This window comes from Rhinopithecus bieti, unplaced genomic scaffold (assembly GCF_001698545.2).
Source record: "Rhinopithecus bieti isolate Rb0 unplaced genomic scaffold, ASM169854v2 scaffold_2254, whole genome shotgun sequence".
Classification (NCBI taxonomy): domain Eukaryota; kingdom Metazoa; phylum Chordata; class Mammalia; order Primates; family Cercopithecidae; genus Rhinopithecus; species Rhinopithecus bieti.
In genome coordinates, this window is record NW_016803982.1 from 5,364,573 (window position 1) to 5,391,050 (window position 26,478).

The 26,478-nt window shown below is 40.8% G+C and overlaps 1 protein-coding gene across 1 annotated transcript in view; it reads right to left on the minus strand.

Annotated features, from left to right (window-relative positions):
• IPO5 (importin 5) overlaps positions 1 to 26,478 on the minus strand; it is a 72,321-nt gene that overhangs the window by 25,884 nt on the left and 19,959 nt on the right. The window contains 11 exon segments of the mRNA XM_017862180.1: positions 3,605 to 3,692; positions 7,664 to 7,784; positions 7,875 to 7,997; positions 10,633 to 10,737; positions 10,945 to 11,041; positions 11,998 to 12,100; positions 15,521 to 15,713; positions 18,255 to 18,335; positions 24,036 to 24,050; positions 24,052 to 24,081; positions 24,083 to 24,134. Coding sequence (XP_017717669.1) covers positions 3,605 to 3,692; positions 7,664 to 7,784; positions 7,875 to 7,997; positions 10,633 to 10,737; positions 10,945 to 11,041; positions 11,998 to 12,100; positions 15,521 to 15,713; positions 18,255 to 18,335; positions 24,036 to 24,050; positions 24,052 to 24,081; positions 24,083 to 24,134 — 1,008 coding nt within the window.

Genomic DNA, 26,478 nt, shown 5'->3' on the forward strand with positions numbered 1-26,478 from the left:
GAATCTTATTTTTCAAGACCACCCTCACCCCTACTGGCTAAAATTGTTCTCAGAAACAGCTTCTGACACTTGCAACACTCCAGCAAAAGCAGTGTTGAAAAAGCCTCGTGTATTTCATTTCCTAGAAATACAGTCTTCAAACTTGTCAACAAACAGAACACAGAAAACTGAAAAGGGTGCAGAGAATGTATAATTTTCCCCACTGAGTTTATTCACCTTTAAAGGGGTGCAAACTGCACTGCCAGAAACTATGCATAGTTATGTAAACACAATTCTACTGTTTTCTCTGAAAGCTGAAGGGAAGTGGGCATAAAAGCATTTGGACTTATCCTGGCTTACAACTGGAAGATCAGTAGTGAATTTCACGTGCATTATCTTTACTGTTTAAAGACAATACTACAAAAATGAAGCTATAAATTATCTTCAGAACAGGTTTTTAGACTTAAAAAATCTCCCCTTGAAAATATATTTATGCCTTGTTTACTCACAAATTAGAAAATCTTATTCACCTAGTCTAGAAAACAAAGTTTCTTAAACTGTATAAATTTAAGTGCCATTTACAGGGCAAATTAAAGGACAGGTAGCAGCACATTACAGTAACTGAACCAGAAAGGAAATTCGAACTAGCCCTGGTCTTCTCTTCAGCTGTTATCAGGTGATTTCCAGTGAAAGATTACTTTCATATACTTCAAAACAGTATTAAAGCCAGAAATCAGTTATTTTTAATAATGGGATTAAGTCTCAAAAATGCACCATATATTCTAAAGACAAATGTCTTTAATTTTTTTCTTTTATTAACCTATTGGTTTATACTGACTCCAAGTCTTTCGGGCGAATAATTTCAGATCCTTTTTTTTTGCGACAGAGTCTCACTCTGTGGCCCAGGCTGGGGTGCAATGACGTGATCTCAGCTCACTGCAACCTCCGCCTCCCAGGTTCAAGAGATTCGCCTAGCTCAGCCTCCCGAGTAGCTGGGATTACAGGTGTTTGCCACCAGGCCCGGCTAATTTTTGTATTTTTAGTAGAGATGGGGTTTCAACATGTTGGTCAGGCTGGTCTCGAACTCCTGACCTCATGTGATCTGCCCGCCTCTGCCTACTAGAGTGCTGGGATTACAGGCGCGAGCCACCACACCTGGCCAATGTCAGCTTTTTTAAAGAAAAGGTGGTAGTACAATGCACTGGGAAGAATGAAAGAAACAGTAATTAACCCCAGTACATTAACTGGCTACATAACCTCAGACAAATCACTCAATCTTCAATCTCCCTTTCTGCATCTGTAATATACCTCTGGACTACTAATAAAGTTGATTAAAGTAACAGAACTTTGAAGTGCTATGCTTCATATACATTCATTACTACTGCACAGTGAGTATGGATTTTGGTTGACTTTTCCTGTATTCATGGGACTTCCTAAGCTGAAATAAATAAGTACAATAGTAATTCCAGTGTTACTGTCACCCAGTGTGACTTTTAATCTTTTCACCACTGGATCCTGTCTATCCTAAAGTCAAACTACTTTTTAGTAGGAAAAAATGATGTGTATCGCAGGGAATTTTGTTGAAACAATTATTTTTTTTTTTGAGACGGCGTCTCGCTCTGTCGCCCAGGCTAGAGTGCGGTGGCCGGATCTCAGCTCACTGCAAGCTCCGCCTCCCAGGTTCACGCCATTCTCCTGCCTCCGCCTCCCAAGTAGCTGGGACTACAGGCGCCCGCCTCGTCGCCCGGCTAGTTTTTTGTATTCCTTAGTAGAGACGGGGTTTCACCGTATTAGCCAGGATGGTCTCGATCTCCTGACCTTGTGATCCGCCCGTCTCGGCCTCCCAAAGTGCTGGGATTACAGGCTTGAGCCACCGCGCCCGGCCGAAGACAAAACATTTAAAAGACTGAGGCCATCATTCCAAAAATTTTTTTTTTGAGGAGCCTTGCTCTGTCGCCCAGGCTGGAGTGCAGTGGCGCGATCTCAGCTCACAGCAAGCTCCGCCTCCTGGGTTCACACCATTCTCCAGCCTCAGCCTCCCAAGTAGCTGGGATTATAGGCGCCCGCCACCACGCCTGGCTAATTTTATTTATTTATTTATTTATTTTTATTTTTAGTAGAGATGGGGTTTTACTGTGTCAGCCAGGATGGTCTTGATCTCCTGACCTTGTGATCTGCCCGCCTGGGCCTCCTAAAGTGCTGGGATTACAGGTGTGAGCCACTGTGCCACGCCTGGCTAATTTTTATATTTTCAGTAGAGATGGGGTTTTACCATGTTGGCCAGGCTGGTCTTGACCTCCTAACCTCAAGTGATCCGCCCACCTCGGCCTCCCAAAGTACTGGGATTACAGGTATGAGCCACTGCACCTGGCCAAGTTCATCACTTCTTAAGATTTGCTTTTGTTTTTTTTTTGAGATGTAGACTCACTGTATCACCCAGGCTGGATGGAGTTTAGTGGTGTGATCTCGGCTCACTGCAACCCCTGCCTCCTGGGTTCAAGCGATTCTCCTGCCTCAGCTTCCCGAGTAGCTGGGATTACAGGTGCCCGCCACCATGTCCAGCTAATTTTTTTTTTTTTTAGAGATAGGGTTTCACCATGTTGGCCAGGCTGGTCTCGAACTCCTGACCTCCTGTCATCTGCCTGCCTCGGCCTCCCAAAGTACTGGGATTAAGGCGTGAGCCACTGCGCCTGGCCGAGGCTATCACTTCTTAAGATTTGCTTTTTTTTTTTTTTGAGATGTAGTCTCGCTGTATCACCCAGGCTGGATGGAGTTCAGTGGCGTGATCTCGGCTCACTGCAATCCCTGCCTCCTGGGTTCAAGCAATCCTACTGCCTCAGCCTCTCGAGTAGCTGGGATTACAGGTGCCTGCCACCACGTCCAGCTAATTTTTGCTTTTTCAGTAGAGATGGGGTTTCACCATGTTGGCCAGGCTGGTCTCGAACTCCTGACCTCAAATGATCTTGCCTGCCTCGGCCTCCCAAAGTGCTGGGATTACAGGCATGAAACACTTGGCCCAGCCAAGATTTGTTGCTTTCTTAGGGATAGAACATGCATCTTGAAATAACAAATTTGAAAAGATGGTATCGGCCGGGCGCGGTGGCTCAAGTCTGTAATCCCAGCACTTTGGGAGGCCGAGATGGGCAGATCACGAGGTCAGGAGATCGAGACCATCCTGGCTAACACGGTGAAACCCCGTCTCTACTAAAAAAATACAAAAAATTAGCCAGGTGAGGTGGCGGGTGCCTGTAGTCCCAGCTAGTTGGGAGGCTAAGGCAGGAGAATGGCGTGAACCCGGGAAGCGGAGCTTGTAAGTGAGCTGAGATCCAGCCACAGCACTCCAGCCTGGGCGGCAGAGTGAGACTCCGTCTCNCTTTATGTATTAACTATTAAAGTATTTTATGAACTTTCAACAAACATAAATTTTATTAATATATATTATATATGAAAACTAAAGAAAATACTATCTATAAAATGTGACACAGCAATACATACAACAACAAGGCAAAGTGCCCCATATTCCAGGCTTAAAAGTTTACCTTCAGGTTACAGGGTGCAATGGTGAAGAGATGGGCCTTGGAGCCCTAGGGCTCTCACTGTCACCCTGGACACTATGTTTGATTACCTGTCAAAATCATCATCTTCTAGTTCATCTGCATTTGCCCAGTCCTCATCTTCTTCCAAATCAACCATCATTGCTAACATCTGAGGAACTAAAGCAAACAATTATTTCATATCTGAAGACTGTGACTTTATTTTACCCGTATCAGTATTTATAAACAAGAATTTTAATATCTCACTTTGCCTCCAAGAGAGTAAGACAGAACAATTATTTGTTCGTGCCCCCAAAACCTGGTTTGTTAAATTTTAACCTTTTGTCATATTTGCTTTTATCTTTTCTTTAAAAAGTAACATTCATAAGTCAAACCCTCCTATGAAATTCCCAAATCCAATTACAATCTCCCTCCGCCACCAGAGGTAAGAAGCAACATCACAAAACAGATGTTTCACATTCCCCAATTGTTTTTTTCACACTTGAACTACAGATCTATATCTCTATACAAAATTACAGTACTATTTCAAGATTCGATTTTTTATATAATAAATGCTTTTATAATATATGCACCTCGGCAATTTGCTTTTTTCTCAACACATAAGGATTTCAATTTAATTAATAGCATTCCATTACATAAACATACTACCCACTGTCCAGCTGATAAACATTTTAGTTGTTTCCAATTTTTTCCTCCTATAAAATTTGCTTTGATGAGAAAATTACATCTTCTCTTTGACAAGCATGAGTCTAGGCATGAAATCGTTATTACTATCTTCAAATAGTACTAAAAAATTACCAAGCAACGCCAGGCGCGGTGGCTTATGCCTATAATCCTAGCACTTCAGGAGGCCGAGGCAGGCAGATCACAAGGTCAGGAGATCGAGACCATCCTGGCTAACATGGTGAAACCCCAAATACAAAAAAATTAGCCGGGCATGGTGACGGACGCCTGTAGTCCCAGCTACTTCGGAGGCTGAGGCAGGAGAATGGCATGAACCTGGGAGGTGGAGCTTGCTGTGAGCCAAGATTGCGCCACTGCACTCCAGCCTGGGCGACAGAGTGAGACTCCATCTCAAAAAAAAAAAAAAAATTACCAAACAAGCTGTGCTCTGCACAGCTGTTGCAGAAACTATGTGAAGTTTCAGTGGAGGTCTGTATTATTTCACAAAAATGTATGAAGTGCCCTGTGGCCGGAATAAGCATCCTCTTGGTTCCACATCTTTCATCAACAATTGATATTGTCAAACTTTTGGACGACTTGTATTCCATAATTACACTGGTTTTTATTGAGACTTAGCAGGGTTCATTAGATATCTCAGATCCCTCTTTTATGAATTTCCTGGCTGGGCCTGCTGGTGCACACCTGTTATCCCAGCACTTTGGGAGGCTGAGGTGGGAGGATCCCTTGAGCCCAGGAGTTCAAGACCAGCCTGGGCAACATGGTAAAACCCTATCTCTACCAAAAAACAAAAATTAGCCAGGTGTGGTAGCACGTGCCTGTAGTCCTAGCTACCTGGGAGGCTGCAGTGAGTTGAGATCACGTCACTGCACTCTAGCCTGGGTGACAGAACGAGACCCCGTCTTAAAGAAAAAAAGCAATGAATTTCCTCTTCTCAGCCTTTGTGTATTCTCTAGATAACAAAACTGTTGATTGTGTGCACTGTAATTATTTTCTTCCAGTCTGTGGCTTTTCAGTTCATTTATATCTGATTGGTCAAAAAACTGTTTTAACATTTACAAATTTGGCAATGTTTACATCAATGGTTTGTGATTCAGTCTTAAAAAAAATCTACTATTAAGCATTACTTGTAAAATGTATCTGTAATATTTAGCTCTTAATTTAATTTTTTTAACTAGTTCTAGTGTGCAAGGTAATATTCAAGTCTTCAGTAGAACCCAAATTATTTTTTTAATAAGCTGTCTGGAGTTGAAATTTTTTCCCCATAGAAATAACCAGTTATATTCTCAACTCGTAAGTGGGAGCTGAGCTATGAGGATGCAAAGGCATAATAATGATACAACGGACTTTGCGGACTCAGGGGAAAGGTGGGGAGGGGAGTGAGGGATAAAAGACTAAACACTGGGTACAGCGTACACTGCTCCCGTCATGGGTGCACCAAAATCACAAAAATCACCACTAAACCAAACACCACCTGTTCCCCGTAAACCTATTAAAAAAAAAAACAACAAAAAACGAACCAGTTATTCCAGCAACCTTTTTTTTTTTTTTTTTTGAGAGAGGGTCTCGCTCTGTCACCCAGGCTGGAGTGCAATGGTGTGATCTTGGCTCACCGCAGCTTTGACCTCTTGGGCTCAAGCAATCCTCCATCTCAGCCTCTTGAGTAGCTGGAATCACAGCCGTGTGCCACCTTGCCTGACTAATTTTTGTATTTTTGGCAGAGACAGGGTTTTGTCATGTTGCCCAGGCTGGTCTCAAACTCAGGAGGTCACGCGATTTGCCCACCTTGACTTTCCAAAGTGCTGGGATTACAGGCCTGAGCCAGTATGCGGGGTCGTAAGAACTTTTGATCAATTATCTTTTTAAAAATGGCTTTGTTCCCATGTGAGTGGATCCTCTCCTCCACTCTATCCTTTGTTCTATCCGATCCATTGTCAACACCCACATTATCAATGCATTCTAAATTCAGAGCTGATGGGGCAAGATCTCTCCACTTTATTCGTCAAAATTGTCTTGGCTACTGCAGGCCCTACGTTCTTTCAGAAGAATTTCAGGATCATTCTATCATAACCCTAGATTAATTTGAGAACTGATACTTCGTTCTTCTATTAAGTCTTTCAATATGTTATTCAACATTCTCCATATAAGTCTTATATACCTTTTGATTTATTCCCAGTTACAACTCATGCCTATAAAATTTTCTAAGTGATTACTATGTATAACGGAACACTTACAATAAAATGCTCTCATATCTAAGGATCTTGCTTAACCCTTTGATTAGCAGTTTATCTGTTTAGTCTTTAAAATTTTTTGAAGACGATCAACTCATAGCCTACAAAGAAGCAATATTTTTGTTTCTAATTCTTTTTTTTTTTTGAGACAAGTTTCGCTCTTGTTGCCCAAGCTGAAGTGCGATGGTGCAATCTGGGATCAATGCAACCTCCGCCTCCTGGGTTCAAGCAATTCTCCTGCCTCAGACACCTGGGTAGCTGGGATTACAGGCACGCACCATCACACCTAGCTCATTTTTTGTGTTTTTAGTAGAAACGGGGTTTTAGCATATTAGCCAGGCTGGTCTCGAACTCCTGACCTACGGTGATGTGCCTGCCTCAGCCTCCCAAAGTGCTGGGATTACAGGCATGAGCCACCGCACCCGTCCATTGTTTCTAATTCTTATTTTTATCTCTTAATGCATCAGCTGGGGCAGTCAGTACAACACGAACAGTGATAAAGGAGATATTTTTCTTGTTCCTGACTTTAATGGGAATGTTTCTAAAATTCCAACCACTACCTCAGTGTAAGACAAAAGGTAGGTACCACTATGAAATAAATCTGGTGATGTATATACCCTCTAAATTAAGTGTTCAAGTACTCATTAGCTCATTAAGAAATGGCTAGGCCAGAAAATGATCAGGTTAGTTCTCAAGTCCTTATCCCAGCACAATGAAACTTTAAAGTAGTATTTCCATAGCACAATAGCCATTTAAGTTTCTGCTGCAATGAGGGCCTATAAAACAAAAGCAATGTAATATAGTGAACAGAGCCACGACTAGATGTTAGACGTTGTTCTAATCCTGTCTTCACTGGTAAGTACCACATTATTTTGGTTTGCAGTTCGCTACTGTATATCTATATATCCCTGCTGAATTGTTTCTGACTGTATTAACTGTGCCCAATATTTAACATATAAATGATAGAGTCTGTCACGGTTCACTCTAGAAATGTTATTTTTAACACTAGATTTCAAGGTGCCTGCAAAGTCTTAAAGGCATAACCACAATGTGGGGCTCCATGCTTGCATATATTGAGATGCATTTTCCCAAATTCATCTGATTCTAAAAGGATATTCATTATATTCTCAACAATCTGAGAAATTACACAACCCTCAGCAAATTTATCCAAAAATTTGGCCACATTACACATAAACTATCTGAAGACCGTTGACTTACTAGTCTGTGCAACAATATTGGTATGTTTTCTTAACATAGCAGCTGCAGTCTCGGAGAGGGTGACAATCACTTCAAGGGCAAGCTGGCGTTGCATATTGTTGAGGCTAGTGTCTCCACACAACTACAAAGAAGACATATTTGTATACATTTAATAGTTTAGATTAGTCCCTGCAAATAACAAACAGAACGTTTACTAACGTACTTAATTTACCTTTAGACTTAGCTGTAGAGTTGCTTCCAAGTGAGGACGCAAATACTTTGGAACAGTATCTGCAATCTCAACAAGGGATTTTAGGACAGAATCATCATTCTGGTAGCACGAGTCATTTACAGCCTAGAAAAGATGAAATAGAAAGTCTGTGTTGAAGATTCACTTTATGATGCTTCCTTAGCCAAAACATTCCTAAGATGCTGACAATATTACTAAACTATTTTTCACTAAGTAATTTAACAATCTATATTATGCAAATGTTCTACCTGCAAGCACATGTATACCTTCCTTTCGATGGATGTTAACTAGAAACATACAAAACAGACTTACATTTAAGTCAAAATGAAAATCAGTGAAACTATAATAACCATTACAATACTTAAGGCTGCCAAGGAATTACTTTTTTATAACCAGGAGTCCCTTTCCTTTGTCCTTTTATTTTTTCAGCAATAAGGTCTTGCTCCGTCGCCCAGGCTGGAGTATGGTGGCACAATCACAGCTCACAGTACCCTCCAACTCTTGTGCCTCAGACTCCTGAGTAGCCAGGACCACATGTGTGGCCATGACACCTGGCTCTTCTGTCCTTTCTTATATCCATGTCCTGGTTGTTTTCATACGCACAGTAAGTACTAGAACCTATTAAGTGTCCAATATTACCCATTTTATTTATCTTGGATGTTAAGTCTGGTCACTGTGGTATTAAAGTATGCATTTTGTGTTTATCATTATCAATTTCAGAATAACAACTCTTTTTTTTTTTTTTTTTTTTTGAGACGGAGTCTTGCTCTGTCGCCCAGGCTGGAGTGCAGTGGCCGGATCTCAGCTCACTGCAAGCTCTGCCTCCCAGGTTTACGCCATTCTCCTGCCTCAGCCTCCCGTGTAGCTGGAACTACAGGCGCCCGCCACCTGGCCCAGCTAGTTTTTTGTATTTTTGAGTAGAGGCGGGGTTTCACCGTGTTAGCCAGGATGGTCTCGATCTCCTGACCTCGTGATCCGCCTGTCTCAGCCTCCCCAAGTGCTGGGATTATAGGTTTAAGCCACCGAGCCCGGCCCAGAATAACAACTCTTAAAAGTTGTGGTAAACATTTTAACTTACTCTAAATCCAGAGGAAGAAAACCGGGATTAGATTTCAAAAGTAACTAGAGATTTCAGATAATAAACTACTAAAGCAATAATATGTTATAGTTAATGTTCTGTCACGAAACTATCTTTTAATTGTGATCGCATGGGGACAGAAGTTTCACTAAATCCTTTAAATAAACTTTTATCATGTGGAAACCTTCAAGTTTAGCTCCTCTAAATCCTCTCTAACTCAGTGGTTCTCAAGGGGAATGGTTTTTCACCCAGGAGATATTTCCTGATGGTCACACGGTTGAGGATGGGCAAAGGCCATGGATACTAAATGCCCTGACCTGAGACACGAGCACAAGGGACTTACATGATCTTCTCATTATGCATTTCACATCTGTACAAACCCCAGACATTTACAAAAAAGGAAAAACTCTTTATAATGATCTGAACCTAGAGCCTAACTCACAAATTATGTTTTGCCTGGTTTTAACAACTGTTATCCCCCCTCCAATGTAACTACTGTATCACATCCCAAATCCAAAATGCTCTGAAATCCTCAACTTTTTGAACACAGACACATCACTCAAAGGAAATGCGCATTTGAGTATTTCGGATTTCTGACTTGAGATGCTCAACTGGTAAGTATAACATAAATACAGTGTTTCAAAATTTGAAAAAATTTTGAGATCCGAAACACTTCTATTCCCAAGCATTCTGAATAAGAGACACTCAGTCTCTACATTGCTTTGTTCAGAACCTTACTATTTTAAGAAATCTTATCACCAATTCTAATGGGAACTGTGGTGTTTGACTTACCAACATCTTTGTTATCAGCCCAGTTTTAGCTATTACATTTGTATAGATCACTTGGAAACCACCTAGTCTATTATGTCTTTTAGTGTAGTCTTGTCTGACCATTTACATAGAAGAAAAGCAAGCCATTTTATTGTATGTTTTCTTTGTAGTTCTTTGTATTTAGTTAAGGCTATATATATATATATTCTAAAAAATTGTGCACATATATGTTACATTACTTATGCATTTCATCTTTAGAAGAGTATATGAAAAATTACTAAAAACTGTCATAAAAAACGAGTTTGGAGGCTGACAAGGTTGGGAACCACCAACTTGTACAATCTTTTAAATTTTATTTTAATTAAATTTTTTTTCCCCCAGGAGCATAGATTCAAGTTGCCCTGAATATATACTCTATCTTGTCTAATCTTATTTTGCTTTCTGATGAAAGCAGAAAGTATCCTTAAAACATTAACATCCTTAATGATAATGTGAATTAACTATAAATTTACATTATAATACAAACTATTACACACCCTGTAGTTAAGAGTAGTTTCTCCTTATGTAAAATGGGCCTTAAATCTCACAGGTTATTTGACTGATTTAACGGAAATAATCTACATGACCATATATTCAATAATAAGCATATAACTGCTTACACCATTTACTTTACAGGAAAATTTTATAACTATAAATATTTAAGAGACTAAAAATGTCTTTCAAAGGCAGTAGCCATAAGTTCAATTGAGACTGAGATCTGCATGTTTTGTTCACTCTTGTATCCCTAGTGCCAGAACATAATAGGCAATAAGAATTTATTGCATAAATGATTGAATGCATTAAAGAACCAAGTAAGATATAAGTATGATTTATTCTATATTGTTTTCATACCTGTAGAAATCCTGGTAGCAAGTCTGCAAAATGTTTGAACAGGGCAACATTATGCTCATTTGCAAGTATAAATGCAGCTGTAGCTCTAGCAGATAAAGTTCTAATCTAAAATGAAGAGGAAAAAATGTCAAGCATGAGAAATTTTTGATAAACACAAATTCAAGCTTTCTTATTCAAGATCAAATTATTCTTTATCAGTAAAACTGGTGTTTACATTTTAAAGTATAAAAGTAAAAACCTCCTAATATACTAATTTCTTTCACAAATCAGATTAAAATAGATGGCAACATTAATACGATTGAAATTATTTACCGATGGGTGTTCCTGATCTTGCATACACTGAACTAACATCCGTTTGATGACGTCTAAATAGTGCTGCTGCTGGTTCCCAAAAATTCCAGGGAAGTTCCTAAAAGGTAATCCAAACATTCTTTAAAAGCTACATTATATTAATATCTTGGTAAAGTATGAGCTAGAATCTCTAATGAACTGTTTGTTTACCTGACTCAGTACGCATTAATCCATAGGTTGAACATCATCTACCCATTTTCTAAGCAATCCTGTTTTTGGGTTAAGTGAATGAAAACATACTGGAGAAGTCTGGGCTGGGAGTAGAGGCTACTCAACAGCCCATTCCCAGCTACATGGTTTTATCCTTATTACTCTGTCTCAGTCGAAAGCTGACCTGGAGTGCAGGATGGGACAAGAGCAACCACAGCTTTTCAGATGAAAACTACAGTAACTATGCTCTCTGACCATCTGCATTCTCTAATCTGAATTACTGATATTAACAAAGATACATAAGAGAACTAAAGTAGAAAATGATATAATGCCTAAAATGTGTATGATCTTGATCACATTTTAGGTGTAGTAGAAAAATATAACACAGTGGGGCAAAGAATAATCACTTAATTCTAAACTTAGACTATTTGCTTATAAATATACAGGTTTGTTAAAATATTATAAAATTTGGTCACAGAAGATCCAGAAAACATAATGGGATTCACCTGCATTCTCCTTCTCCTCTTCAAGACACCATTATTAATGTGGTTTTCGAAAAGCTACATTCAGTATTGTGTTAATCTCCAAACAAATGAAACTGTTCAATAAAACTTTCAGAATCATAAAAGACAAAGAGAAAGCAAGCAAGCTGTAGAGAACCTTTGTGTACAAAAAAGATCACAACATGAAATCAAAGGCCCTTTAAAAAAATTTTTGCTTCCAATACAAATACAAACAAAGCTTATGTAAAGGCATTATTTTCATTTTAAGTATCAAGTTAAATTAGGCTAAAATAATCAATTAAAAGGTGTTTAGGGTATTCATGAAATCAAATGTCTCAAAAAACCAGATGAATGTATATACCAGAAAATGTGAAGGGCAGCTTCCCGCAGTCCCACATTTTGAGAGCTGACTGAATCAAAAAGGAACTTCAAACCTTCAGGCCACTGGTTATTGCCATCTTCATCTAAAAGTAAAGAAATCCAGACATAAAGTATGTAAGTCAGAACTTCAATATTCTAGGAGTAAATCCTTTCATTTCATAAGCTTCATTCAAAACATGGAGTAGTGAAAATGTCACTTTTGCTATTTTAAAACTCCATAACATTCTGTCCTTTAGCCATAAAAATGGCTTCATAATCGTGTTAAAAAAAAAACCCAACAAACCAACAAACCAAACAACTCTGTATTTGGGTTAATCAGGTATCAGCAGAGGTTTTTTTTTTTGAGATGGAGTTCCGCTCTTTTACCCAGGCTGCAGTGCAATGGCGTGATCTTGGCTCACTGCAACCTCCACCTCCAGGGTTCAAGCAATTCTCCTACCTCGGCCTTCCGAGTAGCTGGGATTACAGGCGCCTGACACCATGCCTGGCTAATTTTTGTATTTTCAGTAGAGACGAGGTTTTGCCATGTTGGCCAGGCTGGTCTCAAACTCCTGACCTTGGGTGATCCAACTGCCTCTGCCTCCCAAAGTACTAGGATTACAGGCATGAGCCACCGTGCCTGGCCCGCAGAGGTTATTTCTAAGGAGTGGAATTTGAAGAGAAGGCAGCACTTTTAACTGTACAAATATCTGATTGCTTGACTCCTTTATATACACCATTGTCATTAAAGAGTTGAAAAAGTAGGCAAAGCTAGTATTTGGTGGCAAGGTCTTGAAATCAAAGTAACAATTACTCTGAAACTTGAGAAGACATCAGGGTTAGAATCTCAGGACTCATACAGGGTGCTCACACGTTGCAGTTTGGTGCAAATAGTGCCAGAGGACGTTATTAATATGTTTACTATTTAACAAGATTAAGAGATTTTAAATAATACTTTATAATAAAAATGAGTGACCACAAAAATCTACGGTGCCATTTATGAGACTATGGCTATATTGCCGCAAAGACCTTAAGAGTTACACAACTCACAAAGGAATTACAGATGTTTTCTTTTTAAACTTCCCCCCATATTTGAACTCTTGTGAAATGACAAGTGTGCTGCTAAGCTGACATTAAATGTCTCTTCAACCTAAAGGTGATACTTTGAGGGGAAATAAAATAGTAGCTTAAAAAAAAATCTATGAGAGCACTTTGAACACTTTGGAAAGGTTTGCATTGTTAAGTGTTTCTGAATGAGAAATGATGTCACCTATAAAAATTCGTATCTGCATACTTAAAACTGGAAAGTAGAATTTTCTAAACAATTTAAAAATATTCAAAATTAGGGCCAGGTGCTATGGCTCATGCCTATGATCTCAGCACTTAGGGAGGCCAAGGTGGGCAGACCATTTGAGGTTAGGCATTCGAGACTAGCCTGACCAACAGGGTGAAACCCAGTTGGCACCATCTCTACTAAAAAAATACAAAAATTGCTGGGCGTATAGGAGGCTGAGGCAGGAGAACCACTTGAACTTGGGAGGTGGAGGCTGCAGTAAGCCGTGATCACACCACTGCACTCAAGCCAGGGCAACAGAGCAAAACTGTCTAAAAAAATTAATTTGAACTCATCTAAAATATAAAGAATTGACATATTCCCCATTAGTTTCTAAGAAATGCTTGATATAAGAAAGGATACAATCTGCTAGCTGAATTGAACGAGAACTTACTGCATTACTGGTTGATGAGATTTTAAAATTAGTGTCATAATGTACTAAGCTCAATCAATAATAATGTCCCATTTAACCTTGATCTTCATTTCAACTCTTAAAAATGTCATCTAAACAAGCTGCGCTTACAATCACACTTATAAATGCCTGTCCAGAAAAAAAAAAAGAAAGCAGTGGCCACACTCTCTTCTACGAGCAGGAAGTACGAAGATGAGTGGGACAAAACCTGAGACACCATGGAAGCTGTCATGGCCCTGGAGAAGAACTTGAACCAGGAGCCAGGCCCTTTTGGATCTTCATGCCCTGGGTTCTGCCTGCACAGATTCCCATCTCTGTGACTTCTTGGAGAGCCACTTCCTAGATGAGGAAGTGAAACTCATTAAGATGGGTGACCATGTGACCAACCTCCACAGGCTAGCTGGCTCCTAGGTTGAGCTGGGCAAGTGTCTCTTCAAAAGGCTCATCATTAAACAACACTAAAAGCCCAGGAACCTCTGAGGGTCCCCCTCAAACTATCAGGGCTTCTGCCTGAGCCTCTCCCTCCAGCCACCATGCTGGAGACCTCTCCCAAGCCCTAGACCAAATGGAAATAAAGCTTTTTGTGCAAGATAAAAAAGTAGCATGTTCAATTACATTATTATTATTTTTAGTTGGCCAAAAGGATTTTTTACTTTTAGTAAAATGCATTTTATGTTTGCCTTTTACCTCACTTAAAAAAATATTTTTTGGGCATTAAAAATGTACATGGCAGGCTGGGCGCAGTGGCTCACGCCTATAATCCTATCACTTTGGGAGGCCGAGATGGACAGATCACCTAAGGTCGGGAGTTCCAGACCAGCCTGACCAACATGGAGAAACCCTAAAATAAAAAAAAAAAAAAAAAAAATTAGCTGGGCGTGGTGGCGCATGCCACCAGCTAATTCCAGCTACTCAGGAGGCTGAGGCAGGAAAATCACTTGAACCTGGGAGGCAGAGGTTGTGGTGAGCCAAGATCGCACCATTGCACTCCAGCCTGGGCAATAAGAGTGAAACTCTGTCTCTTAAAAAAAAAAAAAAAAAAAAAGACATAGTATAGCTGCATAACAGTATATGTATATTTATCATCACATATGTACAACAGCAAAAGCACTGGAGTCACTGATTTTTAGTTCAACTGGCAAGTTTAATGTACAAAGTAGGTTATACTATTAATTACCCTGTGCTTCTAAAACATTACAGATTTAGGAGGAAATATAACTGCCAATTTTCAAGCAAATTACAAAATTACTTTTCCACATGGATTTTTTTTTTTTTTTGAGACAGAATCTTGCTTTGTTGCCCAGGCTGGAGTGCAGTAGCGTGATCACGGCTTAATGCAGTCTCCAGCTTCTAGGGCTCAGGTGATCTCCCATCTCAGCCTCCCAAGTAACTGGGACTACAGGTGCACACCATCACGCCCACTAATTTTTTGTAGAGATGGGGTTTTGCCATGTTGCCCAGGCTCGTCTTGAACTGTTGGACCCAAGCGATGTGCCCACCTTGGCCTCCTAAAGTGCTGAGATTACAGAGTGAGCCACTGTGCCTAGCCTCACATGGGTACTTGGAATACCAACAGGTAAGTCCTATGACTGGATTTCACAAACATCTATCTGTAATCTCTGGCTCTAAATGCAAAATCCACAAGCACACTCATTTTAAATAGAATAAATGCTACTCAGGTACTTATAAGTCTTACTCTAAAAGATTCCACTAAAAAAAAAAAAAAAAAGAAAGGATATACCCATGTTTTTGGTAACATGAGTGCACCTGCATACACACCTATTAAATTCCTGGCCAGTTCTGCCGCAATATCACAAACTTTTTTCCTCATGCTAGATTGTGTTTCCATCTGAATAATCATGAGTAGCTCACTCTTGATGGCAGTCTGAACATCAGAGGGAAGTGTTGGATAGACTTCATCAAATGCAGAGGACAAGAGACGTCTTAGGAGAACGGCGGCCATTTGTCTAGCCTATAAATAGATAACATTGTTAATAACTAGATTCACTCTGCCATTGATGTATTTCACTGTTGTATTTTTATATTTCAAAAGTGCCTTGCTAATTTTCTAGAGAAGTAAATACATAACTATTTCTAATTACATTATCTATTACATGAATTTATTTTCTTAGTGCCACAAAATAAGCCATTTGTACTCAAGGTGAGGAGAACTCCTAATCACATTACAATTCAATTAGGAACACATATCTTAGCAATGATAAACCTGTCTTTAATCCCTATTTTTAACACATTATTTGGGAGAAAAACAAATCTTAAATTGTAAACCCTATAATGAATGCTCTTTTCCTACCTTTCTGTCTGGTCTCATTCTAGAATATCAAGTGCCTTTCCCACCCAACCTTAGGCTCCCAGCCTGACCTAACTTGTTACATAACTGCCCTTTGATAACATCTTAGATAAAATGCTTCTTTCATGCAAACAAACATTACAAGTTCCCAATACCTAAAAAGTGCTAATCCATCTCAACATGTGTATTCTTGGATTTTCATTTTCAAATCTGTGTAATTAAGTTTGGCATTTTCTGTATAACATTTCTTGAGATTATCAAAAGAAAAGCTAAGACAAATGCCATACTCAAATTTTATCAAATCGAACCAATAAACTATTGGGAATATTGAACCTAATCTTTCCTGCTCTTGATTTCTCCAAGCTGATGTTACTCATTATCACTATAATTACTTTGGGAATTTGACCAACAAAAAATGTTAAGCTATACAAATAAAATTGACAATTATTTTTTCCTCCACTACTTTTCACTGAGAAATCTTTTATTGAAACATTTATGGTAGGTAGAAACCTTTACAAATATTTAACATGTTCTAGAAATAATTCAAAGTGGTTACAATTCTTATAAAAGTGGTTAAAACTCATGTGCAATTCTTCCCACACATATACCAAAAACTATAAAGACACAATCAACATGCTGTCACTAATTCACAACAATCATCTAATTCTTAAATCAAGTTAAGATTTAAATAAGGCTTAATACAAGTTTTTAAAAATAAAATTCAGTAATTTTCATTATTATTCTTGGCTTTAAATTCTGTTTACTAGCTAACTTGCACTAATCTTCAAGAATTAAAACAGTCATCTGTTTTTAGTGATAGAAGTCACCCTATATAGGGTTCTTCACATTTGACATCCATTTTGAGTTACAGAAAAAAACATGCTACAAAAGCAAAAAAGCACCTCTTGTCATCTAGGAAAAAAAACCTGGGATACTTTTATATGGCTTTTAAAGCGGTTGAGAGAACACGAAGTTGCTAGTCTAAACTGATTGACTATTCATCTGCTTAGAGAAAATTGATTGACTGGAAGAAGTCAGGTGAAACATAATGTAAAAGTTTGGCGTGACTCATTTCCATTAAGGATAAGCATTTGACATATAGTTTGACTGCTAGCAAAAAATTCTCACACTATGAACTCTAAATGTAATGTTTTGTAGGTAGAATAGTTTTCTAGACTTGGGTATTTTTATACCTTTTCCAAAGTAAACATATTCAATGGCATTCAATATTTATGAGGATATTAACTTATAAGTGGGGGTGGGGGGAAGAAAATTAGCTACGAAATGCCTCAATTAGAAGTATGAAACTATGAAATCCTAGAAAACAGCCTTGTTTTACCATAGGGAAAATAATTCTTAAAATGAAAACAAATTTGAATTTGGTACAGGAAGTAGGTAATTAGCTAAAAACCATGATTCTAATAAAATATTCTAGAAAATGTCTCCATTCCTAAGTATACCTTTAGCACATACACTTCATCTAGAGATGGTTATAAGCATAAATTTTAAAGATTGGAAAAAAATGTTTTTTCAAAACATTGATAACACATCAAAACACTGAACTAATTTACTTCTTCAGAATAAATTGTTTCAAGGAAAGACTTTTAGCTGCAAAAAGCACTTCAATTAGGCTGGGTGTGGTGGCTCATGTCTGTAATCCCAGCACTTTGGGAGGCTGACGGGGGTGGATCACTTGAGGTGAGGAGTTCGAGACCAGCCTGGCCAACATGGTGAAACCCTGTCTCTACTAAAAACACAAAAATTAACCAGGCGTGGTGGCACAGGCTTGTAATCCCAGTTACTCGGGAGGCTGAGGCAGGAGAATTGCTTGAACCCAGGAGGCAGAGGTTGCATTGAGCCGAGATGGTGCCAGTGCACTCAAGCCTGGGCAACAGAGTAAAACTCCATCTCAAAATCAATCAATCAATCAATCAAATCAAATCACTTTAATTTAATAATTCTTATGCAATTTATAAAACCATTAACCTTCATCTACCCTAGACACATTATCTTATATGGAAAAAAGGCAATTATCATTAATACAAAGTACTTAAAAAAATTACATTATAACTCCTAGGTAGCTTTTAGTAAATAATAAGTACAAAGTTCTAGTAAAGTCTATGTGGTAAATCACAATTCTCATTCCTACTACAATCATCATCTTATTTTCTAAGAATTTAATAGTCACAAATATTAAGGTAGTACCTCTTCAGCAGCTGTTGTATTTCTGATGGCTTGTAAGAGGAATGTGATCTTTGACTGGCCTGGGATATTCTCATAGGTTTCCTGCGTGGGAAGAAAAAAATGGTTAGGAAAGAATGTTAGAAAACCTCATGAGTAAATCAGTGAAAGAAATGAAGAGTGGGAAGGATGCACGAGAAATTTATTTAGTCTAGGTCTGGTGTTAACACCTCCTGTGACATGAAATACACTTCAGATATGTTAGGGAAGAGAAGATGTCCAAAGGGTTGTTATCAAGTTCCTTTCTACCTAGATCTCTTAAACAAATGTCTCTAGTGTGTGCATGTTTTCCCAACTTATGATCCCTGGTTAACAAAACTCAAGGTGTAAGAGGGCCAAAAAATTGCCAAATGTGACTTAAGCCATTGTGCTGCAAATATTAGTACTCACTTAAAATCACCTTACATCATGAGAAACCGTTTTGTTAACATTTTTTAGACTGGATGATGTACAACTGGTTCAAATTACCACTACTTAGAGTGGGGGGCATCACACCTAGAAATAAGTCAGAGAAACAAAGTATTCAAATCCTTTATGCTACATTTTCTTCCAAGCAAGGATCATACTAAAACCATACTACATAGATAAATGAATGTGGTCAGGATAAATTTGGCCAGGAGGCTTTAATGTCTTTTGTACATCTATCAGCAAGAGATTTGTGACTCAGGACACTCTATCCTCTGTTAATAATGTAAAATCACAACAATTTGGTTAACAACAAAAAGTTGACACCAATTAAAAGACAGATGATCAGAATGGATTAAAAAACAAGAACCAACTATATGCTGTCCAGAGAAGTGCAGATTTATATGTAAGAATTCTAATTCGTTCACTGTGGAAAAGAAATCAACTTAAGTACACTTGGAATTGCTTCCCCTAAGAAGCCTCTTAGTTAATAGATAATCCATTCTTATTCAGCAATTTAGAGTTGAGTCTTATGTGGGTAACATTAATTTCTTTAGAGCCTACCTGCTCTCATTGCTACCATATCTCTATATCTATGCGGCTTCTCTGGAACAAAGTGACAAGGGAGGAAAAACAAGGCTATTTTGAATCCATATCTACCTTAAACCTTTTACTAAGCGTCCCATGGCATCCATGAGATATTAACAAATAAGGAAATAAAGGCTTATAAGTTAATGACTTGCCCAAGATCACAGACAATGAATAGCAGACAGAACTCTGGTCCTCTACGGCCAACCATATTCAAAATCTCTCTGGTACTGAAAGCTCTGTTTCACTTCATTAAACAACCAGTTCTATTTATGCAGTGCTACAGTTTTCAAACTTTTCAAACATATCTGTCTGGGGAAGAACAGATTTTGGGGGAAAGGAGAATTCAAGATCTTCTGATAACCTCAAGGTCCCATTCTAGTAAAAAGCACATAGGATCATAACAATGCTGAAAACTGTGCCAAAACGTATTCACAGCTGAGGAGAAGATGGTCTGAATTTATTTATCCAGAAGAGATAACTTATGTAAAGATATTCACAAGCTGAATGCAAAAATGGCTATGTACCTTTGAGACTTTTCACTTAATATTTACCTTATACCAGCAGTATAATGTTTTCATTTAAAAAGTATCTCACTGTACAATAAAAGCACCCAGGTTAGCCACTTATACACTGGTAATGTGAACAATGTTTAACACTTAAATTTCCAGTGGTCTAAATCAAGTTTTTGCAAAAACTTCTTTTTTTTCTGAGATGGAGTCTCACTCTGTAGCCCAGGCTGGAGTGCAGTGGCGCGATTTTGGTTCACTGCAAACTCTGCTGTCCAGGTTCAAGCGATTCTCCTGCCTCAGTCTCCCGAGTAGGTGGGATTACGGGCACCTGCCACCGCACCCAGCTAATTTGTTTGTATTTTTAGTAGAGACGGGGTTTCACCATCTTGGCCAGCCTGGTCTTGAACTCCTGACCTCGTGATCCACCCGCCTCGGCCTCCCAAAGTACTGGGATTACAGGCATGACCCACTGCGCCTGGCCCAACACTTCTTTACTAGGCTATCACTCTCAGAAAACCTAATATAAATCCTGAGGCTCCCTATTCTTGCCAGGGGGAACTGTTGGTTTGACTACGTAGACTGTTGGTCTAACTCTAGCAGACTCAACACTGGGTCAAATATTAAACTCTACTCCATAATGAATTAGAAGCCAATGGTGGGAGAGTTTAGTATGAGTGACAGATGACTTCTGTTGAGAGAGGGTTCTCTCCATCTGATATGTTCCATTGTGGTAATGCAAATATAGTGTCACATCAATACCATCACAATGGTCAAGGATAATGGTTAAACAGTCTAAGTTCCACACAGACAGGAATGGTAACTCTTTATCTTCGTATCTGAGTTCCTAGCACATCAGCGTAAAAGAGTTATAAAGACTGTTTCTAATACTATTCCTAGCACAAGTCGTTAGGTTCAGTGAATGTTACCAGTGTTGTGGCAAACAAAATTTCAATTCTATCTGATTCCACCTTATACAATTTACACAATGCAAAGACTTCTCCTCTGCCTCTTCCCTGCCCACGAAGAAGAAATGCTCATATGTACTCATCTCATTCCATAAATATTTATAGTGAGTCTACCTTGTATGAGGAAAAGTAAAAGAGGGGACGCATGACTTTTATCTATCAACATCCTGGTTCCTCAACAATCAGGTATATTTTTCAATGTTATCCTCTGTCTATTGAAATCTCAACAACAGGCTGGGTGTGGTGGCTCATGCCTGTAATTCCAACACTTTGGGAGATGGGAGGATCACCTGAGGCCAGGAGTTCAAGACCAGGCTGGCCAACACAGCAAGACCCCGTCTCTACAAAAAACACTCAATTAAATTCTCTATTAGAATCAATGAGGAACAAATTCTGTATGGAGAACCTTAGTAAGAAAATAAAATCCATGCATATGATTAATAAATACTTAAGCTTACGTCGTATAAAAATGTCTAGTGATAAATACCATGAATACTCTGTACTACTTGTCAACTATTTATTCAATAGTTATTGTATTCTGAGACTTAGGGACATTCACATATGTTTCTTCAAATGAGAAATATTTTCTATAAAGTTAATATCCTTACACATTTTAAAAAATAGAAATAAACTATAAAGCCTATTGAATGGCATACACGATGAAAAAAGTTTTAACTTTTTAGAGTTTTGACATCTCTTCAATGATATCAACCAAATATATAACCATATTTGAATACAAAAGAAGTCACCTTAGTCAACAGTTTGGTATTTATGTGTCAACTAAGTATTTTTATTTTGAATGAGTAAATTACAAAGATATTTACTGAGCCCTGGCCAATTTTTCAGTTCATAGAAAATATTTCTATATTTGCTGTATCAGACTTAACGTTAATTTTATTTCATTTGATTTGTTATAAAACCATTATTTCATTAGGCAAAAAAGAAAAGGGCATTACATGGCACCAGAGAACTTCTCTTAACATTTATTTTTTTGGGGGTCAAATTAGAAAATTCTGTGATACTTACTTTACATATTAATATATTCTCAGGATATACAAAGAAAGTAAAAACCTAGTATCTGAATGTTTTCACTAGGAATAAAGAGACTAAGAGAATAACAGTACTTATTTCCAATTATTCTTTATGAGAAAATGTGCTGAATGCTGATAACTATCCCCAATGTGATGTAAGTGATAAAAGATTTACAACAGGCACCAATTGGAATTCAAGCTAAACCAGACACTGGTATTTAGTACAATAGAAGAGAGATTCCCCACTAGGCTTGACAATAGAGACTTAAGCAACTGGAGGGAAGAGGGAGAATTAAACTAGCTTACTAATTACAATGCTGTTCTGCTTTGTAACACATGGAAATTTCTATTATAGGCTGGGATTAAAACTTATTTTGGCGAAAATTACCTCAAGAGTTAGCAGAAAGCATTAATTTTTTCTTTTTAAGCATCATCATATCCCCAAGGCAAATTGGTGCAATACATGCATACTACTTCTAGGAACAAATGCCACTTTTCAGTATTCTCCAAGTAAACCTGGGAAAGTATGCAAAGATAGGTATATATGTACTCCTGTGCATAGATAGCACTGTTTTTAAAAGAGCAGGTCACTGGAAACCACAATATCCATTTCCTAGAAGGTTGCTTATATAAATATCTATCCATATGATGTATAATCTATAGCTGACCAAAAAACTCATTTATGAGGCAATGTGAAATATACTGAGTGAAAAATTCAAGTTGCAAAATAGTGTAAATAGTATTATAAGCCCATTCAAGTAAAAAATCAGTGTGTATGTTAAATTTGCAGGGAAGACTCACGAGACACTTAAAAGTGGTTACCTTTGGGAAATGGGATAAGAACCTATTCACTGTTTGAATTTTTACCCTGAACGTGTATTACATATATAACAAAAACTTAATAAAGTGAATAGTTGAAAATGCCTCTTCATATAGAACAGAATTTTGGGTGTGTTTACTTCACTTAATATAAAACCTCTAAGTGTAACCAGCACATCCACCATCTATTCAAAACAAGGATTAACACTGTTGTTTTAAAGACACCTGGAAAAGTCTTCAGGTCTGAGTTCAGAAGAGGACCTGTAGTCAATTTCATTGACTATATGCAAAATTAATTTTTGCTCTTTAAAAATATCTGGCTGAACATCCTTCATTTAATCTTATAAAACTCTTCAATCGCATGGTTGCAAAAAACCCATATATAACCAGGTTTAGCGGTCAGCTAAGAAACTGGAAAGTTTCTCCCTCCCCTGGAAATATCCTATAATAATCGTGGTCTCAACGCTGACGATGTAACATCAGTCTTCCAGTGAACTTGGTAAATGAGCTTACAGATATATTTAAATTACTGTCACTTGAAAGTATCTCCACATTTTGGAGGCCAGGAACAAGAGGAGGTTTGAAAAACAGATTACGGTTATATTTAATGAAGTTGAAGACTTAAACATATGGTACTGGCCCAGTTAGACAACGGAAGTCCCACTACATCCATTTATCCCACGATTCTCTAGAGAGCAAAGAAAATTTGTCTGAAGAGCAGAGTAAGTGTATTACAAGCCCAGAGTAAGGTGGAAACTGCATAGAAAGAAACCCTAAAGGCAACTTCACAAAACTGGGGGTGGAAAGGGGTAGGAAAATCTGGCTTCTGATGTTAGGAACTAGAATGAGAAAGAACTAAATGAAAAAAGGCAGTAGGGACAAGGAAGGGCACACATTTAAAAGAGAGGGACAGACTGTGGGAGATGAGCAGGGGGTAGAAGCAGGCGTGACGGGTAAGGTAGCAGCCAGGGTTTGGGAGACCCACAGCGCTAGGCTGGGTGGAGACAGCAGCTGGAAAGGCGGTGGGGGCTCCCCCTGGGAGAAAGCGGGAAAGGGGCGAGCGGGGAGCTAGGAAAGGGGGTGGCCAGCGAAGTTGGGGCCCCGGGCGCCGCCCCTCGCACCTGACTACACTCCTTGGAACTTGGGGCTAGCGCGTCGGGAGCGGCCGCACGTGGGTGCGGAGCTGCCGCTAGGGAGGTAACTGGGTGCCGGCGCCGCGACGGCAATGGCCTGGAAAAGCTGGGGGCACGAACGGGAAGCCGGCGGGCCGCTCTACACTGTGGGTCCTGCGCGGTCCGCCCCCGCCCGCCGGGCCAGCCTGCGCGCCGCCGCTGACCGGCCGAGGCCCGGCCGCGGCCGGCGTCGGGAAAGGTCGGCCGCGCCGGCCAGGGCGCGGGCGAACGGGGGCGGTGAAAACTCGGTTACCTCTGCCTGTTTCCGAGACCACATTGTCGGGGCTGAGCAGGTTTCCCCAGGAGCAACAGGTAGAAACTGTTGCTGCTCGCCGCGGCCGCCGCCATTGCGCTTAGGCCGTGAGAGAGCAAGGAGGAGGGAAGACCAGGAGCCGTGAGGCGCGCTCGCGGGCCGCGGAGGGGCCCGGGGGCGGGCAGCGACGGGGGACCGGCACCAGCCGGCGGCGCGGGGCTGATGAGGGGCCGGGCGGGAAGGGCGGGGCAAAGGGAAAGGGGAGGACGGGGGCCCGGGGCCTCCGGCCTCTCACGCCCGCCGCGGGCGCCGGCGCGGCGCCTCACTGGCCCTGGGCGCAGGGGGGCGGGGCCGAGGCCGCCCTCCTCGGGGCCGCGCTGATTGGCCACGCACCCTGCGGTGCCGTCACTGGCCGCGCGCCGTGGGCCGCCGACTGTGCGCGGGTGGGGTCGGCAGGCGGCTACGTAGCCGGGCCAGGGCTGGGATCGGGGTCGTGGTCGGAGTCTAGGCCTGGGCTGGGGCAGGGCTGCGTCGCGGGGACAGCGGGAGGAGCCAGCCGGCGGGCTTGGCCGCGGCGAGGGGCCTGAGGCCTGGCCAGGAGGAGGGGCCAGCTCCTGAGCGCGGGAGATTTCGGCGCCGCGGGCTGGTCGGCCTACTTCTCGCGGACCCCCGGCCCCTCCCCGCGGCCGCAGGAGCAGGCCCCACCCTTTCGGTCCTTTTTCTCCTGGGATCCAGCCCTTTACCCACATCTAGGAAGGCAGCCCCTTTAGACCCACTTCCTAGGTACCTTCCACCCACAGGCTCCTCTTGCTGTCAGACCCTCCGACCTCCCCCAGGACTATGGGCTCAGGGCGCCCCTTCCGCCGCGCTCGCCAGTGACTCACGCCTGGGGCTTGCGCGGAAGAGGGGTTACTCAGCCCGGGGCTCTCCCGCCAGGCCGCCCTTCCCCAGCCCGTGGTCGTCTTTGGACGTCCACGTAGCAAACATGCCTCCACCCGAGGATCTGAGACTGTTCCCTTGAATCCCTTGTTTAGGGATGCTGTTCTCGCAATGATTTGGGAACGTCAAGAGACACCTTTCTTCCTAAAGGAGCCCTGGTTTACAGGGCTGATATCTCAATCTCAGTCTAGGAACCCAGAGGTGTAATTTCAATTTCAGCATTCTAATGCGTAGATAATACACACAATGTTCTTTAACTGCTGGGGCTGCCAAAGGCAGAGAGAGGGGTGTACAAATCAAAGGGTACTTCTGTTGAGACCCTGTTGTATGCAATACATTGGGCTAAGGGTGTCAGTGGAAGCCTCGCTCTGTCTGCTAGGCTGGAGTTCAGTGGCACAATCTCGGTTCAGTGCAACCTCTGCGTCCCGGGTTCAAGCAATTCTCATGCCTCAGCCTCCCAAGTAGCTGGGATTACAGGCATGTGCCACCATGCCCAGCTAACTTTTTTGATTTTTAGTAGAAACGGGATTTCACCATGTTGGCCCGGCTGGTCTCGAACTCCTGGCCTCAGGGGATAACCCCCTCCACCCCCGCCTCGGCCTCCCAAAGTGCTAGGATTATAGGCACGAGCCACCGTGCCCAGCTACGAAAACAATTCATTTCTGCCCCAAAGGGACGCTACATCTCTAGTGAGGAGGTTTCATATTGGGTGAGATGGAGAGTAGTTCTACACAGCTGGCAGTACATAGTATTTACCTTAGGGAATTTAATTTCCTGTTGGCTATTCTGCTGCAGTTCTGCTCTTTGAAAGTCAAAGCATTTGCTCTTTGGTGAATGATTTTAAATCTTGGCCACTGTGTCCAGAATCTGGGCTGAGCCCTGGGATCCACGTGCAATTGTGATGGCCAGCCAAGATTTTTTTCTAACGGATTCTAATTGATTCCTAGAGAAAATTCTCTTAGAAAGGTTTGGGCCATGACAATGATGGGTTCTCTACAGGAGGTCTGCAGACCTATCTTTGTTGAACTTCTATTTCTTAGATGTGACAAGTTTTCATTCTCATGCTACGTTATTTCTTCTAGACAAACCACTACGCACATTACTTTGGGGCAGTTTTTTTTTTGTTTGATTTTGGGTTTTGTGTGTGTGTGTGGGTAGTTGGGGTGTCTGGATTCTGAGGAGGTTTCATCATCAGCCAAGGTTATTAAGATTTTAAGGCTGGGCATGGTGGCTCACGCCTGTAATCCCGGCACTTTGGGAGGCCGAGGTGGGCAGATCACCTGAGGTCAGGAGTTCGAGACAAGCCTGGCCAATATGGTGAAAGCACGTCTCTACCAAAAATACAAAAATTCGCCAGGTTGGTGGTGGGCGCCTGTAATCCCAGCTATTCGGGAGGCTGAGGCAGGAGAATCGCTTGAACCTGGGAGGCGGAGGTTACAGTGACCTGAGATTGCGCCATTGCACTCTAGCCTGGGTGACAGAGCAAGACTCCATCTCAAAAAAA